The sequence below is a fragment of the Tetrao urogallus genome (assembly GCF_951394365.1).
Source record: "Tetrao urogallus genome assembly, chromosome: 20".
NCBI classification, from domain to species: Eukaryota; Metazoa; Chordata; class Aves; order Galliformes; family Phasianidae; genus Tetrao; species Tetrao urogallus.
The window spans coordinates 445,985-463,512 of NC_136833.1; the positions used below are offsets into that span (position 1 = coordinate 445,985).

At 53.5% G+C, this 17,528-nt stretch overlaps 2 protein-coding genes across 3 annotated transcripts; both read right to left on the bottom strand.

Moving 5' to 3' along the window:
• Positions 1-249: 249 nt before the first annotated feature.
• MKS1 (MKS transition zone complex subunit 1) lies at positions 250-10,979 on the bottom strand (the record flags this gene model as incomplete). The annotated part of the gene is made up of 17 exons (XM_079545251.1): positions 250-416; positions 898-995; positions 1,078-1,160; positions 2,059-2,192; positions 2,673-2,780; positions 4,033-4,102; positions 4,864-4,934; positions 5,668-5,730; positions 6,239-6,281; positions 7,072-7,128; positions 7,929-8,037; positions 8,433-8,537; positions 8,846-8,974; positions 9,171-9,268; positions 10,243-10,398; positions 10,649-10,826; positions 10,900-10,979. The coding sequence occupies 17 exons, from the start codon at positions 10,977-10,979 to the stop codon at positions 250-252; spliced, it is 1,749 nt and encodes a 582-aa protein (XP_079401377.1).
• Positions 10,980-14,616: 3,637 nt separating this feature from the next.
• On the bottom strand, positions 14,617-17,099 carry BCL7B (BAF chromatin remodeling complex subunit BCL7B; the record flags this gene model as incomplete). 2 transcript variants are annotated; one of them, XM_079545176.1, is made up of 6 exons in its annotated part: positions 14,617-14,709; positions 15,123-15,202; positions 15,413-15,583; positions 16,361-16,457; positions 16,565-16,640; positions 17,008-17,099. In XM_079545176.1, the coding sequence occupies 6 exons, from the start codon at positions 17,097-17,099 to the stop codon at positions 14,617-14,619; spliced, it is 609 nt and encodes a 202-aa protein (XP_079401302.1). The 2 variants fall into 2 exon arrangements, with proteins under 2 accessions (XP_079401302.1, XP_079401303.1); XM_079545177.1 differs by lacking the exon at positions 15,413-15,583.
• Between the last annotated feature and the right edge of the window lie 429 nt (positions 17,100-17,528).

Genomic DNA, 17,528 nt, shown 5'->3' on the forward strand with positions numbered 1-17,528 from the left:
CTTCTGATCATTTACAATTCAGTATTCAAAAAGCTCACAGGTCTCATGTAAGTATTTCAGTCTGCTCAGCAGAAACATGAACAACTGGCTCTATCATTAGGGCCTGATAACAAAATGCCTCGAAACAACAGCATACCTGTGGAAACACAGTGACTCTCAGAACAGATGGGCTACAGACCGCTGCCCACGTCCAGAGAGCTGCAAAGGAAGGGCTGCAAAGACCTTCAGGGCAGGGCACTGGGAGGTCCGTCAGAGAGGTGTGGGCTGCCCAGCCGTGGAGCAGAGGCTGTCAGTTTGTCTGTCTGTCAGTCTGGGTTCCTGTGGCCGCTGCACGCTGGAGGCAGAGGTGCTGATGAGGTCCTGGGGGAGGCTCTCACGGGCCTCCTGCATCCGACGCCGAGCCCGCTGGAAAGCCTCTGCAGCACAGCAAATGACAGCAAGTCAGAATGCATCAGACAGCCATAGGGAAGTGGAAGGACAACTCTGCCCAGTGCACAGCAGCTATCGGGAGTCTCGCTAAGTCTCGCTAAGTACCACCTGCCTGCTGCTGCTCTCTTAACTTCCAAGCGCTGTCTTTGCTGTGTGCATAATGGACCAGGGATCGACCCCGTGCACCGCAGCCACAAGCTGTGTTCGGTGCCAGACCAGGCAGCCCAGCCCAGGCTTTGCCCTCTTGGAGTGAGTATCCCTCCTGCCTGCTCAGCGCTGACACCTCCTCAAATTTCCAGCGATGTCAGATCAGAACATTAAACTTCGGCTTTAACTCAGAGAGAGCTCGCAGTGGGGGATAATTCCACTGCCAGCAATGGAATCTCCTGAAATATCCTGACCACCCCGTAAAAAAGGAGCTAAAGAGAGCCAAAGGCCCTCCACAAAAAGGAAGACTGAAGGCCCTACCCAAAACATTGTAGACAGAGCTCTGCTGGCTGAAGCCTCCAAGCCGGTCCAGAACACTCTGCGTGCGATGCCTCAAGGCATTGGATTCCAGAAAGGCTCTGCACAAAAGTACAGCTCGAGGTCAGGGCTGCAAGAACACAGCACACGAGACAGAGCTTGTGCTCATGGTGCTGCACTCACTTGGACTGCTGCAGGCAGTAAAGCCGGAACGTGACATTCCCTGTTGTCTCTGTGCGAAAACCAAAGCGGCTCAGATGCTTTCCCTGCAGAAACAGAACAAGTTCGAGTACCTACAGCCTGTAACCTATTACAGCAGGCTGACCCCGCAGAAATAAGTGTGCCCCACCAGGACAAGCACTCCTGCAGGCACAGAATCACTCCTTGCCCTGCTTCAAACAGAAACTGACGTCAGAGAAACAGGCAGACAGTTTCAGGCTGTGCTGAGGGCAGAACCCCTGGGAAGGTGACAGTGCAGTGCTGGGGGAAGGGCTCAACCTTGAGCACTGTGTTTGGCTTGGGTGCCACAACAGGAGAAAGACATCAACCTATTAAAGAGATTCCAAAGGAGGACAACAAAGATGGTGAGGAGTCTTCCATAAGAGGCTTGTTGGGCATGGAACATGCTGCTGAAGTTGGAGCTGCTGGAGATGGGAGCACATAAACAGGAAGGGGGACGGCTATTTGTGAGGGTGGATGGTGATAGGAAAAGGGAGAATGGTCTTAAACTGAGACAGGGGAGGTTTACATTGGATATTAGGAGGAAGTCTTTCACCCAGAGGGTGGTGAGGCACTGGAACAGGCTGCCCAAGGAGGCTGTGGATGCCCCATCCCTGCAGGCATTCAAGGCCAGGCTGGATGTGGCTCTGGGCAGCCTGGGCTGCTGGTTGGTGACCTGCACACAGCAGGGGGTTGGAACTGGATGAGCACTGTGCTCCTTTTGAACCCAGGCCATTCTGTGATTCTGTTATTCTATGATTCTATGAGTTGGAGAAGTGTCTGGACACAGGACATGCACTTCAGCTGTGTGTTGTCCTGTGTAGAGCCCAGAGCTGGACTTAATCCTTTGGACCCCTTCCAACTTGGGATAATCTATGATTCTATGATTCCAAGAGCATAATCCACCATTTCCCAGCAAGAGCAACATCCCATACCTAAGCCTACCTTGAAGGCTGTTGGTATCCTGGCGTAGGTCATGTCTTCCAGCTCAGGAGACCCACCAATGAAAAATCTCCTCATCTCAGCAACTGCACCCAGCTCTACAGGGCGCCAGGTAGGGATGGTGAGCATGTGGAGACCTGAGACAAAAGAACGGGACAATGTAGCAGTACTGACCAACAATCATGGAGGACATCATGGTGTATGGATACCTGCTGATGAATGCCTACTGATTCCCAGGGCTTTCCAATGAGCAAGCCCCAGCCAGCACTGCAACTATCCCCTTCACTATGTGATGATGTCAGACTAGTTGTGAGCCTAGGATTTCACGTGGGACAGGAGGGGCTACTGCTATTGTGAAGATGGACATGCAGAGCTTTATCACACACAGTTCTCCAACAGAACCACTGGCAGAGCAAGTACAGCAGAACACAATGCTTCTCAACATGGCAGAAGGTGCAGGACACATCACAGCACTCCCTGCTGCTTCGCAGACGACAAGCTGCTCGCTTCAAAATGCAAAGCCTCCCAGAACTCGGTGCAGCTGTTCGTGAGAGCCACTGAACTCCCATTTCCCTACACACTTAACATGCTGCCCCAAAGACGCTTGCTTTTTTTACCTGGAGATGCTGGCAGCACCAAAGAACCATATCCTTCAACACGATACCTCTGCCAGAAATCCAGGGACAGAACCTCAAAGTAGAGAACGGGCCACTGAGGGAGACAGTCTGCAAGGAAAGGGTGCAGATTACAATTTTTGAATGGTGAAGAGGGAGACTATCAGAGAGACAAAACATTCCTGAACGCTTAAACTCCATCACCAAGGAGTCCTTTCTCTACTTCCCCCAAAATGACAAACCTAGATGGATCCATGATTATTTTTTCATGTAAAAGATGAACCCTCAGACTTGAGGATGAAAACACATTGCTAAAATGCTAAAAAATTGGGAAAAAATCTTTGTTTTGTTGAGTCTCCAAGAATCATCAAACTGATTTCTCAGTTGTCTCTGGGCAGTTATGACAATATTCACAAACAACTGATGAAAAAACGAGGAGCCTTTTTATTTCTGATCTTTCTCATCACTGCTGGGGACTATTAACTTGGACTATTAACTGGGATTGTCTTACAGGCCTCCAAGCGTTTATTTTCTCCACGGTGAAACAAACCCATCATTAGGCAGGAAGGTTGTTAGTGTTGGTTTGATGCATATGTTAGATTCTAGTGGCAAGACATTCTGCAAAGCTGCCCAGAGCGACTGCAAACCAAAGAGCAGCAGGGCTGGTGAGGACTGAGCAGCAGCAGCAACGCAGCGAAGCAGTAGGAAAAGGAAGCAGAGGAACCCTGCTGAAAATAGAGCAGGAAATTTCCAAGTGATAAGGACTGCACAAAGATTATACAGGTCACTGAGTGTGTCTACAAACATCAGACTCAGCACAGAGCTTTAGCTATGTACAAAAATGTGCCTGTTTCCTCCACTGCAGAAAGCCACCCCTGAGTGCAGTACGACAGAACAGCAGTGCAGACCAACACACCAGGCATTCTGAGACACACAGACTAAGATCCACGTCGTTCTGCACACAGATGGAGCTGACTGTAAGCTGGAAGCAAAGCAGTGTCAATGAATACATAGAAACAGAATGCAGGGCTTAAAATGGCATGTGTGCAGAGGCTGTGTGGTGATGGGGAGCATGTCATTGAATGAACATTTCCCTGAAGTGGTCACAGCACCACCAAAGTTCAGGAAGAATTTGGACAACGCTTTTAGAACGATGGTTTGACTTCCGTGTGGTCCTGTGTGGAGTCAGAGGTTGGAGCTGGTGATCCTTATGGGCCCCTTCCAACCAGCAATGTTCTACGACTCCCCAATTCCCTTGTTTACTCCTGTCCTTTCTCCTTGGCAAGGGAGCAGCAACATATTGAGTGGCACAATGCAATCAAGAGAAGTCAGTTTCATATCACAGAGAAACAAGGAGACACGCCTTCTGATTCGTCCTCTTGGGTAAAAAACATCTCCAAAGTGAAGGGGTAGCAGAAGTACGCCACGTTATCCTGGGGAAGGAACAGCACAGAGGTCAGATTCCTTGTCAAGAGAGTTCATCACTGGTACTGCAGGGGCACAGACTGCAGGGAGAAAAAGATAAAAGGCAGAAGTAATGACGTCCGAAGGACCTGCATGCACTCCCACTGCCATGTTAATAGAACAGGCTGCTAAAAAGAACGGAAAAGGAGAAAGAGTAACACACTTCAAAAGACAATTCAGCTATTTGCATAGCTACTACACACCACCTCGGTCTTTACAGAGCACCTCAAACAACATTCCTACTGAAGAACTGCATGACAATGAATATTATAGCATCCAAATTAGAGCACATAAACAACACCAGAAAGTTGATAGCATTCAAAAGTGGCTGCATCTGAGAGCAGAGCTGGAGCAACTGAACTACCCAGACAGGAGGAGGGAAACATTCTGAGAAATCAGCTCAGAGACTCTGTGCACTCCATTCCCAGGCAAGCCAGAACAATGCTTCATTAACTCTGAGCATTAAAGCACACAAAAATCAAAGATCCAAAAGCAATCAGACAGCAGGAAGAAAAAAGTGAGGAACTGCTTTTACAGAAACTGCTCTGAATTTTAATTTGAACACAGCAACACCGTGTAAGATGTCAAGTACCACCAGAATGAGGCAGATTCCTCATATGGTCTGCTCTTGGAAGGAGCTGTCGTGAGGATAAATCCATAGCTTGTTACACGTTTCACCTCAGAGAATGTCTGTTCCAACTCTGCTCTGCAGGTTTTGAAGTGTCCTTACCCAGCCCACTGTCTTGGTGGCACAGGTCTGAGTCACTCCTGACAGCTGCTGAAATGCGGGGCTTGACCAGTCTGGGAGGAGAGAACATGAGCATAGTGGTGAATGCTCTGGGTGGAGGAAGGACTCGTGTACCAGAGCTGCCTGAAGGACAAAGCCAGACCTAGATGTTCACCACACTGAATTTCCCTACGTGTATTCTGCTCCATCTTGCTCCAGGCAATGACTGCTCCCAGATCACCCTGGAACTGACAACACCAACTCCACCTTACCATGAGACTACCACCTTATCTAAAGGTACCTATCAGCACAGGCAGTATCAAACATCAGGGCATAACCGGAGGGAAGCCAGGGGCATTGCTTCAGGGGGGTTAAAAAGAAAGCAAGATGTACACGTTAGTGCTGGGAAGGTGACCAGCCAAAAGAGCACCAAACGTGAACACACAGTGGTGGGCACTGAAATCAGATAAGGCCATTGCTGAGACAAAGAAAAAGGATGGCTCTTCTCTGCAGCACCAGGAATGAACCTGCAGTAATTTGCCAGACAGCATCGTCACTGGCTGAAAAGCCCATGGATCAAACCCAGCCCAATTTGGAAAGGACACAGAGGGAAGATGCTGATGTTCCCCAGCATGTCTGTGTCCTTCAAACCACTGAGTTCTGCACTTCAGTTCTGAAGATCTCTGATTAGATCCCAGCCCCTACATTAACTTTTATCAACTTTTAGCAAAGCTGATCTGATGGATAAGCCAAAGCATGCTTCACTCCTTACATCATTGTGATATGGCTAGAACCACGAATACTCACGTTTAGGCAGCTCCAGAAAGAAATGAACATAAAGGTTGTCATACTCATAGCCTTGAGCTGAAACTGAGAAAAGAAAATGAATTTCAGCCACTCACTTCCAAATAAACTCCTCCAGAATTCACTGAAGACATCTGAGAGAGGCAGCCCAAAGCACTGGGGAAAAAGTTACTGCTGGAAGCTGGGAAAGGCCAGGGTCCTTAAAGTAACAGATGTGGCCCTCAGAGATTATTCTTTCTCAAGTCTAGCCCTTCCCCATAAAACTGACAAGACCAGGGAGGTTACATACTTAACTGCTCTCTTTTTAATCATGTCTATTAATTGCCCAAACCGCTGCCCTTTATTCACGTCTGTATGTCTGCACAGCACAGCTGCAGCATTTGTAACCCCTAACCTGCAACTGCCACACAACAGATTTGTCTGCAAGAGCAGGGGAAAAGAGGGAAACAGCAAAGGTTTCTAGAGAAACACCTACTGTGGACCAGGACACGAACCAGAAATCTCTGGACCCTTCACAGCTTCAGCTGCCCAGCAGGCAGATTTGCCCCCAGTTACAGCTCACAGTGAGACTCACCTACTTCTCCATTCACAAAAAGCCGCAGTGTGCCAGGAAGTGTCTGTAAGAACAAGCAGGTGAAGGAGAGAAAGGGCTCAGGGACCACTGGTGGAACTTCACACAGTCCCTCCTTGCAAGGTCTCACGTGGATACTTCACAAATACTTGTACTTGAGTGCTTCAGCTCGCTTGTCAGGGAGGAGTCATCACTTCTCATGTTGTCCTGACATCCCTCCCAGAAGTGACAGCTCTTCCCAGACAGAGGCTCCCCCCAAAGACTAAATTCCCATTCTGCAGGAGTTCACTGCTCTGTAAATCAGTTTTTGACAGACTTCAAGATGGATGTAAAATGTAGTGAGAAGTCAACTGCAGGAACCACGAAATCACAGTCCTGCTTCTTCTGCAGTGTTACACAAGTGTTGCCACTTTGGCAAGCAAGACTTTTTTGCTAAAATAGATTGCAGTCCAGATAACTTAGTGAGCAGGAAACTGCATCAGTTTGAGGGATGGGGAGAGCTGTTTATATGAACAAATTGATACACAGATGCATATGACATTCAAGAATTTAACAGCAACCTCTACCCCAAATACATAAACCATCTTTACAGTCTAAGGTCTTCAGCAATGCATGCAGTGCTCAGTATGCTGCAAGCCTGACGGATGCATGTGACCTTTGCAGGCCCCAATATCCCTTGAAATCAGTACCTTTCTGCCCAATTTTCAGCAGGAGGCCACAAAGTAAAAGCTGCCTGTGCACCTCAGGAACAAGGACATCTTTGAGACTGGGGTACAACCGGCAGCCACACTGACCAGGAGAGCACCACATCCCTGCTGAGCACTGCTGGGACTCACCATCTCAAATTCTGAGCCTACCAGGCTGCTGAGGTACTCCCTGTGCCGACTGTACAGCTGAAAACACAGAACAGGATAAGAAAAAGGGTATTTTGGGTTATACGTTATTACTTAGTGCAAAAAATCGTAACTTAAAAGCTAGTTACACTGTTCATGGACTTTTCTAACAGGTTTTTTGTTGTTACAGCAGATACAGAGACATAAGAATCAAACAAAATAAAACATGCTAACTGCATAACATGAAACCAGCTTCAGAAAAGACCTCACCAAGCCAAATCCACCACAAAAAGAAGCTACAATCAGCAAATTTCAAAAAACACAATGGGAGATCAGTGCAGGTAAATTAGGATTCCCTTGCTGACCACAAAAACAACAGGTAAGCTTACAAATTTAACACTAAAACACATGGCACAAAGTGAGATCCAAACAGCTGAAGCCATTATAGGTAACAAGAGATCATTTGATGAGTACATACACAGCAGCAAGAGGAAGATGAAGGAAAGGGTTTGCCCACTGCTCCAAAGGAAAGGAAAACCTTAGGCAGGGCACTCTAGAAAGGCGTGAGTTTGGGTGGTTTCTTGCGTCAACTCTGACTACATCCATCAGCTGCAGCCAGTGGCCAACACAACCAAGAGCAGTGGCAAACGGACACGGCCATCTGCCCAGAGTAAGAAACAGAGCAGCGAGGGAACTCTGGAGTTCTGAAATCACTGGGCACGGTGAAACTCACCGCCAGCAACATTCATTCTGCCAGTCTTTGGTGTCTGCAGCACTAACGATTACGTGCTATGTGAGAGGCTGAGATCCCTCTGTCAAATCTGGACTGGTTAATGTCGTCAGTGCAGAGCAGTTCTTACATCTCTGAGCACACGCTGCTCACGCTCCTCCTCCTCCTGCTGCACTTGCACAGAAGCATTCTCAATGGTGTATTTCCACAACTCACGCTTCTGTCCGCCCAGCTCAATCCTGCAGAACCCAAACCACACGGAGAAAAACTGCATTACATAAGAAACAGCATGAGCACCAACATCAGCTGTGCCTCCTGAGGCAGCAATCCCTCCAGCAAGGCCTGTGTGGCAGCACAAGGGCACTAACGGCCCTCTCCTCACTGCTAAGTGCCTGCCAGCATCAGTGACTCAAAAAGAGACTCCGTTTTGTGTGGTGCACACACAGCCTGCACCCCCAGGGCCTGGCTCCAGAGCCCAACACATCACATGCACAGTGACACCAGAATGAAACAGCCTTAGACAGCCTTAGGAACAAATCTCAATAATATGCTTCAATTTAAGCACTGAGCCACCCTGCTGATCAAGAGACAGCAGTTTCAGCCCCATGAGCAGCACCAGCCCTGCCCCACTCACCAGTAGGCTCCTCTGCTGCCAGTAAAGTCAGGCTTCACTGTGATCACCCCATTGCCATCCACCTTGATTGTACAAAGAACGTGTTCGTATTCCCTCTGACCAAGCCTAATGGAAGACATCAAGAAGCACAAAGGAAGTCTCAACAGAGCACACGCTTACTTGCTCTGGAACAGCAGAGCTGTGAAGGGACACGGGGGCACAGAAAGGCACAAATACACCCATACTTCCCTACATTAGTTTAAAAAACCTTTTGGAGGGACACATTCAGTACCCCCCAGTGAGGTAAACACCAGAGAGAAAAGGCAGCTGGAGTTGCACTTGGAATTCCCTCAACTAAAGAGAGAAGTGGGAGATTTGAGTAAGGAGATGGGTTTGCTTCTGGGAAATTAGGATCACTTCAAGATTTTACTTACTTCCCATAAGGTCCCAAGTCCCCCATGATGTACATAGTCTGAACAGGAGTGTTAATCACATGATTGTTCTTTATAAATTCTTCTGAGGGCTCCCAGGTGATGATCTTTGACTTGAGAGAACTCGCTTCCCTGTCAGTAACAGAAGAGCACAACTCTGGCTCAGCAGAGCTCAGGCCAGCAGCCTGGCACAGCCCCCCCAGCGAGGAGTCAAACTGCCAGATTCTGAATCCAGCACAGCTCAAGGCAACAGCTGCACACAACAGGCTGCCCTGCAGCGGGACACAGGGAAACCTGCTTCAAGTTCTGAGCCTGAGCCTGAACTCACAGTGGCTTACGGTCCTGTCTTCTCCTCCTCACATTGGCCATCCTCTCTGCCAGATATGATGGCATCTCACAGTCTGAGTCAGTTACCTTCTGGCAGTGCTGGAAGAGAGAAACAGAATAGAACTAGCTTAATTACAACAGGACTTTTCTCTCAAATGCAACTCTGCCCCTGGAAGTCAGAATAAGTATTTATACATGCAAGTGTAAGGAAAAGCTGCTTAAAGACTGCAGATTTCCTTCACTGCTCTTGTGGCAAAGCACAGCTGAGCTCCACCCAGCAGGTTACCTATAACTGTGATCTTCCCCTCACTATTTTACCAACCAGTCTTTGTAGCACGAAAATCTGTTAACTTTGTTGGTATGTGCATATATATATATAGTAGTTTACATTTTATAAGTGGAATTTTACTAGTTCAAACAGCATGCAAACTAAAAGATGCTTGCTGATCACAAGGACCAGAAAGACAGCCCAACCCGTGGGATAAAGACCTTGCTGCTCTGCCACTTCAATGAACAAAGCAGACTTGCAGACAGCTAAGATCCTAGAATCCCAGCCCCTCTGACATGTCCTTGACAGCCTGTGGTGTCCAATGTCTGGCATCACAACTAAGAGGCTGACTCCAAGAGTCACTGCAGTGATAAATCGAAAGCTGCTTTGTTAGGTTTCACTCAGCAATATTATGAATTAGAGATGAGATAACCACATGTAACTACGTATCTGAAAGTGCAGAAAACCTGTAAGCAAGTCTGCTCAGGGTTCCAACTGAATCTGGTGCCCTGTGACTACAATCAGTGTCCAGAATTCTCACTTCGGTCAGCGATGTGCCAGCTGAGAATTTCTGTAACAACACAACTCTGCAGAGCCAAGTGCCTCCACGCTGTCCCTGCCCACCGCTCTGAAGTGTGAAGACCTCATCCTGTCTGGGACACCAAGCAAAGCTGCCCTGCAGAAGCAGTACATTCTCCTGCTCTCGGGATACCTGGCACACTGTGCCACGGCCACAAAACAACAAACATCCCCCTGCGGTGAGCCTGGTGCTGCTGTGTGGACTCTGCAGAGCTACCAGCCGTACCTCCTCTAGGTTGGTGAATCGGTCGTGATCGGTGTAGGTGAAGATGCGGCGGTTCTTCCGACCTCCGGCCTTCTCCAGCTTCAGGATCTCTTCGTGGTACTGCCGGTCCAGGGGAGTCTGGCAGGCGGATTCATTCTGGTACAGATCCACCTCAAACTGAAAGCATCACAGGGGAGTCAATTCCAGCCATTTCTTCGAGACGGGCAGAGCCCAGAGGTTCACGGAGCCCAGCACAGGCTCTGTCCGCACACACGGGGCGTCGGTCACACAGACACTCGGGGGCCGGGCGCGGTTTTGGAAACCCGATCAGAGAAAAGCAGCGGGGGGACGGGAAGAGGCCCGAGGGGCCGCACAGCCCGGGAAGGGCGGCCGCGGGGAGCCGGCACGGCCCGCAACGGGCACCCACCTGGCTGAAGAGCTTCTGCTGCCAGCCCACCTCGGCCCGCTCCTCCTCGGCCGGGGGCCTCCCGGCAGCTCCGTGCGCGGTGCGGGCGCGCAGCTCCGGCAGCTCGGGGCCGCCGCTCGGGGACGGCGCGGCCTGAGGCGGGAAGGGCCCGGCGGCCGTCACCCGTTGGATGCCGACCCTGCGGGGAAGGAGGGAGGGATCGTGAGACGGAGCGCGGCCCGGAGCCGGAGCCGGGCGGGCTGGGCGCTCACCGCAGCCGCAGGTTGCGCACGGGGTCCCGGGAGCGGTACAGCCCGCCGCCCGCCTCCGCGCTCCACATCGGCTCCGCCATTCCGTCGCCTGGGACGCGGGGCGGCGGCAGCGCCCTCTGGCGGCCGCGGGGAGCCGAGCATTGCGGCCGGTGCGAGGCTGCGGGCACTGCCGGCATTGCGGGTACTGCGGGCACTGCGGCACTGCGGGCATTGCAGGCACGGCGGACATTACGGGCACTGCGGGATTGCGGGCATTGCGGGCAATGCGGACCGCGCCGCCTCCACAGCTTCGGACCGGCTGCCACGGTGCGGAGAGCCGCGCTGACGGCGTTGGCGTGTCTGGCAGGGTGCGGCATCGGTGGGTTGTGGAAGTACGGAGAAAACGCGGCCACTCCACTCCTTTAGTGCAAAAAACGAAGTGCCGCGATGCCCGAAGTTCTGCTGCAGTGGGGTTGGGCTTCTGGGATTGCAGCGGATTCAGAAACACAACCGAATCTCTCACAATCGCTGATGCTCCGCGTGCTGCACGCGGCTCAGCTCCCAGGAGAGCTAAAACTGCCCTAATATATAAATAGCACTCTAATTAAAGGAACCTCCCTGAAAAAAGGTGGGGAAGCAGTGGCAGCAGCGTCTTTCCTAACTCAGCCACCTTTATAGAAGCTGAACGACGATGTTGTGAATGGGAAAGGGGACTTTCATCTCGAGTCCGACCAGTTAAGCAAGATGAGGAAAACATGCCAGGAGCAGCCTGTGCCAATAGGGGCTCATCTGACCCGCTGGGAGCGACCCTGAGGGGGGCGTCTCCCTTGGGATTGGTTGCAGAAAAACCCTGAAGATCTCTGATGAGATCTCGCTGCTCTCTGAAAAGTTTCAGTAGGTACTGCAGTGCTGCTGATATCGTTACAGATGTTATTAGCACTGAAGGTGGAAAAGGAGAAGAAACGTTGCATCTTAACAAAGTCAGCTTCAAAAGTATTTTGCAATTCTCATTAAGAGGGATGGAAGCTTCTGGGCAATTTTGAATCTATTGGCTTCGGTTAGAGGAATACGGGCTCCCAGGAAATCTCATTTCAGTTGGTTGTGCTTCAAAGCATCCTGTCGACCCCACTCGGAGAGCTCCAAGCCACGATTGGAGGTTGAAGGCCCTTTACTATGCAGTGACCACTGGTCCCTGTGGCTGTGCTGGAGGAAAAGCCCCTTTTCTGGAGCTGCTGAGAACACGAGACTGAAGTTGGTCACTCCTGAAGATTTACAAAGCAAGGCAGAAATGAAGTTGGCACTGAAATTATTGGAGGTTTCCCCCACATGTTATCTGGGCCTGCAGTCATCATGGGCTGCTCGGTCCCCTGCAGCAAACCAGGATTCAGAGACGTGGAAAACAACGCAGTAAATGGTGCGATTCTTAGCACTACGCAGCCTGGCAGCTGCTCTGCTCTGTCACAGGCGCTCAGGATGTCGGTCTGAAGCAGAATCACAGAATCACAGAATGGCCAGGGCTGGAAGGGACCTCAAGGATCACGAATCTCCAACCCCCTGCCACACGCAGGGCCACCAACCTCCACATTTCATACCAGCCCAGGCTGCACAGGGCCCCATCCAGCCTGGCCTTGAACACCTCCAGGGACGGGGCATCCACAGCCTCTCTGGGCAGCTGTTCCTCACCACTCTCTCTGTAAAGAACTTCCCCCTGACATCCAACCTCAATCTCCCCTCCCTCAACTAGCAGCACCCCTTCTGCATTCCCCTCCCCCAAATATTTTCCCATTATCCGTAACTCCAAGATGGCTGTTCTCTAACCCACAGCTGCTGCCCCATCTGTCCATACTGAGCCTGAAAGGAGAAGTGATGAACCCCACGTGATGGTCACACAGAGGGAGCTGCACACCTTGGGCTTAGATTTATACATTCAATTTAATAAACTGGAAAATAAGAATCATTCTTTGCAATGCACAAAGACAAACCAAAGACTACCGCAAAGATACCTGTGGACATGTTGTGTTAATTAATCTAAGTGAATGGACCCTCTCGCATAAGGTAAGGCTGAGGTGGGAAACCCAGGGCCTGGGGTGTGCAGACAGGCAGGGGTGCTCAGGGCGGCTCCCCCTGCGCAGCTTTTTGGGTCTGGACGGCTCTGTGTGCATCTGCCATCACACAGCTGTGCTCCGACATCTCGGCTGCATGCAGGGCTGCTCTGGGTGACCTGACAGAGCAGCAGCCTCTCCTGGCTTCTCAGAATGCTCAGGCACAGCTGTAGCTATGGAATAACGTCAGATTTCTGTCTCATCACGTTTAGCACAAGCACCGCACATTTTGCTACAGGACTATGGCTGTGTGTGACACCACTGGATTTAAGGGCAGCTCGCAGGGATGCAGCCTGGAGGAGCCCAGCTGCCCACGGTGAGGCCCTGCAGCCTCCACTCCCAGCCCAACCACGCCAGCAGGGTAACAGCACCAGCCCCACGCAAGGCAAAGCCCCAAGGCCCCAGCCCACACCACGCTGGGGAGCATCAGGCCTGGCCGGGAGCAGCCCGCAGTGCTGGCACTGAGCTCAGGCTGGGAGCAGGGCACTTCTCCTCGGCTCAGCCTGGCGCTGCCCACCATCTGCTCCCGAGTCCCTACCCCAGCAGCACCTGTTGCCCGCGCACCCTGCAGTCACTGAGCACTGTATTTCAAATAGTTTAATTTTAAAAATATTCTATTCAGTGCTAAAATATCTTTCCACTTCCACGCGCGGCCGCGCCTTCAGCTTCGCCAGGCTCGATCACAGATGGCGGGACATGCAGTGGCAGTGGGGGGGCCCAGCGGGGTGCCGGTGCGGGAAGCAGGGAATGGGGGCACGGGAGGGCTCTCCAGGGGTTCCTGCACCCTCCTGTGTCCTGTCCAGAGGGGACGGGGCGTACCTGGGGAGCACGGTGGGCAGGAGAGGAGCAGGGTGCAGGACCAGCTGGGACACGGCAGTGCCGGCAGCCCCGCTCCCTCCCAGCCCCACATCTCTCCAGCCCCTGCCTGTCCTGTGAGGGCAGAAGCTTCTGTGAGGGCCTGGAGGCAGAGAAGCGGCAGGCACGGCTGATGTGTTCAGTACCTGCCCTCCAAAATGGCAGCGCTCCTCCCTCTTCCAATGGCTTAGTAGCAGCTTATTGCACGGTGTCCCAGCGGCACGGAGGGCCACTGCCTTCATTCTCAGGGTGCTCCCCCCTCCCTCCTCTGCCCTTCGCACCTACAGCAGGAACGCCCCAGACTACGGTCACAAGGGAGAAGACACATCACTTTCTGCAGATGGGACATGGCTCTTCTGTTCCCAGCACGCGGGACAGGGTGGACAGTGGATCCAGAAGCAGGCAAACAGCATCTGCCAGCGCGTTAGGGGTGATGGAGAGCGGGGCATCCCAAGGATCCCTCCCCCTGCGCATGCAGACCACGCACCAGAGACCCCACGCCACTACAGCACAGATCAGCAGGGAGAGTGGGAGCCAATAAATAGAGGCAAATTTGCAGGTACTGGTGGCAGCCCCATTCAGCTGGGCAAATCACTTGCAGGCTGCCTCTGCAGGGGCTGGTGGGAGGCTCCTGCCCCCGAGGGCAGGGCAGGCTGGATGGCGAGGCAGCAGGAGCGCCCTGTCCCTTGGGAAGGGCAGGCCAGGGAAGCACCCCATTCCCCAGGGAAGGGCAGGCAGCTCTGCGAGGGTCTGGCGAAGGCTCTCCCCGGGGATGGGCAGGCTAGCTCTCCGAGGCTGTGTGGCACACAGAGTTCTGATCGGCACAAAATCTCTTCAGAGGCGGTGCGCCAGAGTCCTCCTCCTCTTCAGTTACCTGCAAGAGCCAGAGGTCACCAGCCATGACAGGAGCTCAGCACGCCTGCAAGGCCACGTGGAGCTGCTGGACGAGGCTGTGTGTCACCCTGTGGAGACAGCCTGGGCTCTCCTCTGTGAGTCAGGCTGCTAAATGAGCCCCTGGGCATCAAGAGAGAGAATCCACTCCAGCCCTGGAGCCAACTATAACCAATTTTTTAATCCACTTCCACGTAGTTTCTGCACACAATGTATGCCCTAAAACCTGAACTGAACCACAACACAACTTGCCAGGAGGTCTGGGGAGCTCCTGGGGGCAGTTTCAGACTTTTTGATGTTTCTGCTATAATGAGAAATCAAAGAAAGGTGCCCAGGGGAAAGGACTAAGATGGGTGAACATGCATTTAGACATGGTTTCTATTCTCCCTTCCTTACCTGAGTCTCAAGGGGGACCGGCTCTTCTTTCGTAAGAGTGGGAGGCTCATCAGCAACTTCCGAGGAAGGCAGAGAGGGCTCTGGAAGGAAGAGAAAGTTAACATATGGCAGATTCAGGTGCAGCCTGCTGAGCCCTCAGGCAGAGGTGCCTAAGCCTTCCTGCCCCACAAGCCGCACAAAGGAGGCAGCTCTGTCCTGGACCCAGCAGCACCCTCCCTGGGCTCCCTGGTCCAGCTGGACGCCTCCCTCTCCCCAGCTAAGCAGCCATGCCCAGATGTCATGGAGCTCACCTTCCAGAGTCTCCTGCCCCAGCGTGGGTGGCTGTGAATCATCCGTACGGAAGTCAGATGTGTGGGCAGGGCTCATGGACTCACTCTGCTGGGGACTGGGGCTGGAGTTGGGGCTGCTGTCCACCTTGAGCTGGTAGACGTCTGACAGGGAGCTCTGGTTGCTGTTCTCATCTGCAGAAACAGCACCTAGTGAAGAAGAGTACCTTGACCCAGCAGCACAAGCAGCCAAGGGCAGCACTGAGAGCCAGGATCTCATGGAAAAGGAAGAGCACAGTGTTTAAGGTACAGAGGATTCACAAAGTCACTGATCAGCAGCAAGAGCTTCCTAACGCAGCACTCTCCATTAGGATACAGCTGACGCACAGGACAGTGCATGATTCTACCTGGGGATATGCAGAGGCTGAGCAGAAGAGAAGTGACCCTGAGCAATTTAGAAAAATAAACGCAGTGTACAGGGGCAACACAAAGCTCTGCTCTGTCAGATCTCACACCTGCAGCTTGTGCAAGGCCACCGTGGACTCTCCCTACTGCACAGACATTCAAAAGGATGAGGCCTCTTACTTTGGTACCAGAGCTCTGTGCCTCTTCTGTGTGCAAGGTAGCAATCTAATGCCAGAGCAACACTCAACTTCTGTCCCAGAAGAGAAGGCAGCTCTAGTTTTCCTGGTAAAGTGGGGGCCAAACTGCAGATCTGCAAGACTGACCTACGCCCTGCATGTACTGGAAGTGCTAACGCATAGCCTGATGCTCCTCAGACACACTGAGGGCTGAGCGGGGAGGCTTGGGACAGGTATATATCCATGTTCGGCTCAAGCAACTGGCCTGTGTGCTGCTCAGCTCTGCTACACACCGCCTGTGGGCTCACAGAGGCAGTCTGAGCAAATCAGAGCAAATCATAGGGGCGCACCTCGTGTCCCTGCACACCGCACTGCCGCGGGCTGCACTCACCTTGGAACTCGAGGAGCAGTGAGGAGTTGGCAGCCGAGTCAGCGGGGAAACCATTGGGCTCCCGTGCAACGCCGCCACTCGATTTGGATTTCTCTTTCTTGAGGAAAGGAAGGAAAGCAGAAAGGCGACGTTAGGGGCGGGTGGGACACAGCTCTCCGGCAGCAGCCGCGGAGCGCCGCAGGGTGAGGTCAGCACGGCACCCACCTCCTTGCTGTCGGCCACCGGCACCCACTTGAAGATCCGCAGCGAAGTGTCGCCCACCGTCACCCACTTCTTCTCCCTGCAGGCACGGCATCAGAGCGCGCCCGGCACCGCGGCGGTAGACCCCGCCCACACCTGACAGCACCCGCCCGCAGCACAGGCGGCTCTGATAGGCCCAGGGAAACGCCCGTCCAAACCGCGGGCCCGCCCCGCCGCTCGGCCACCGCCCCTCCTTGTGATTGGCCCACCGGCCTGTCCGTCACCCGCCCTTCCGCTTCCCTCCCACACTCGCTAGCCGATTGGCCGCCGCCCCCCTAGCACCGCCCGCCGCCGCATGCAGCGCTCTGATTGGGCGCCCGCTCCCGGAGCGCTTCCACCGGCAGACGGGTGGTGAGGTGATTGGCTGCGGGCCGACAGGCCCCACCCCCCCGTGCCCCGCCTCTCACCATCTGCGGACGCGCTCGATGGCCGCCATCACTTTTTTGATGTCATCCTTGGCGCGGCTGCGGGTCTCGGCGCGCACCGAGCGGCCCGACATGGCGCCCGCAGCCCCGGCAGCCCCGGCTCCGCAGCACCCGCCGCCGTCCCCTGCGCATGCGCGCGCCCCGCCCACGCGCTGCGCGCAGCGTCACGGCGCACTGCACGCCACGCCCGGGGGGAGGGAGGCAGGGGAGGGGCGCCCGCCGCGCGGAGAGCGCACTGCGCCTGCGCGGCACGCCCCGCCCGAAGCGCGCGAGGAGGAGGCACGAAGGTGGGGCCAGCGGCCGCCATCTTGTGCGGGGCGGGGCTTGGCGCTGCCGCAGGGTTCTACCGCCGCTCCGCGCCGCCCCGCGCCCGGCAGCCGTGGGCCGGAGCCGCTCCTCGCAGCCTCGGCCCGTTCAGCGGTCCCGTGCCGGCTCCTCCCGCCCCGCCCCTCCCTCCGCCAGAGGAGCGTGCGCCCTCCGTGCTGCCAGGGGCAGAAAGCAGG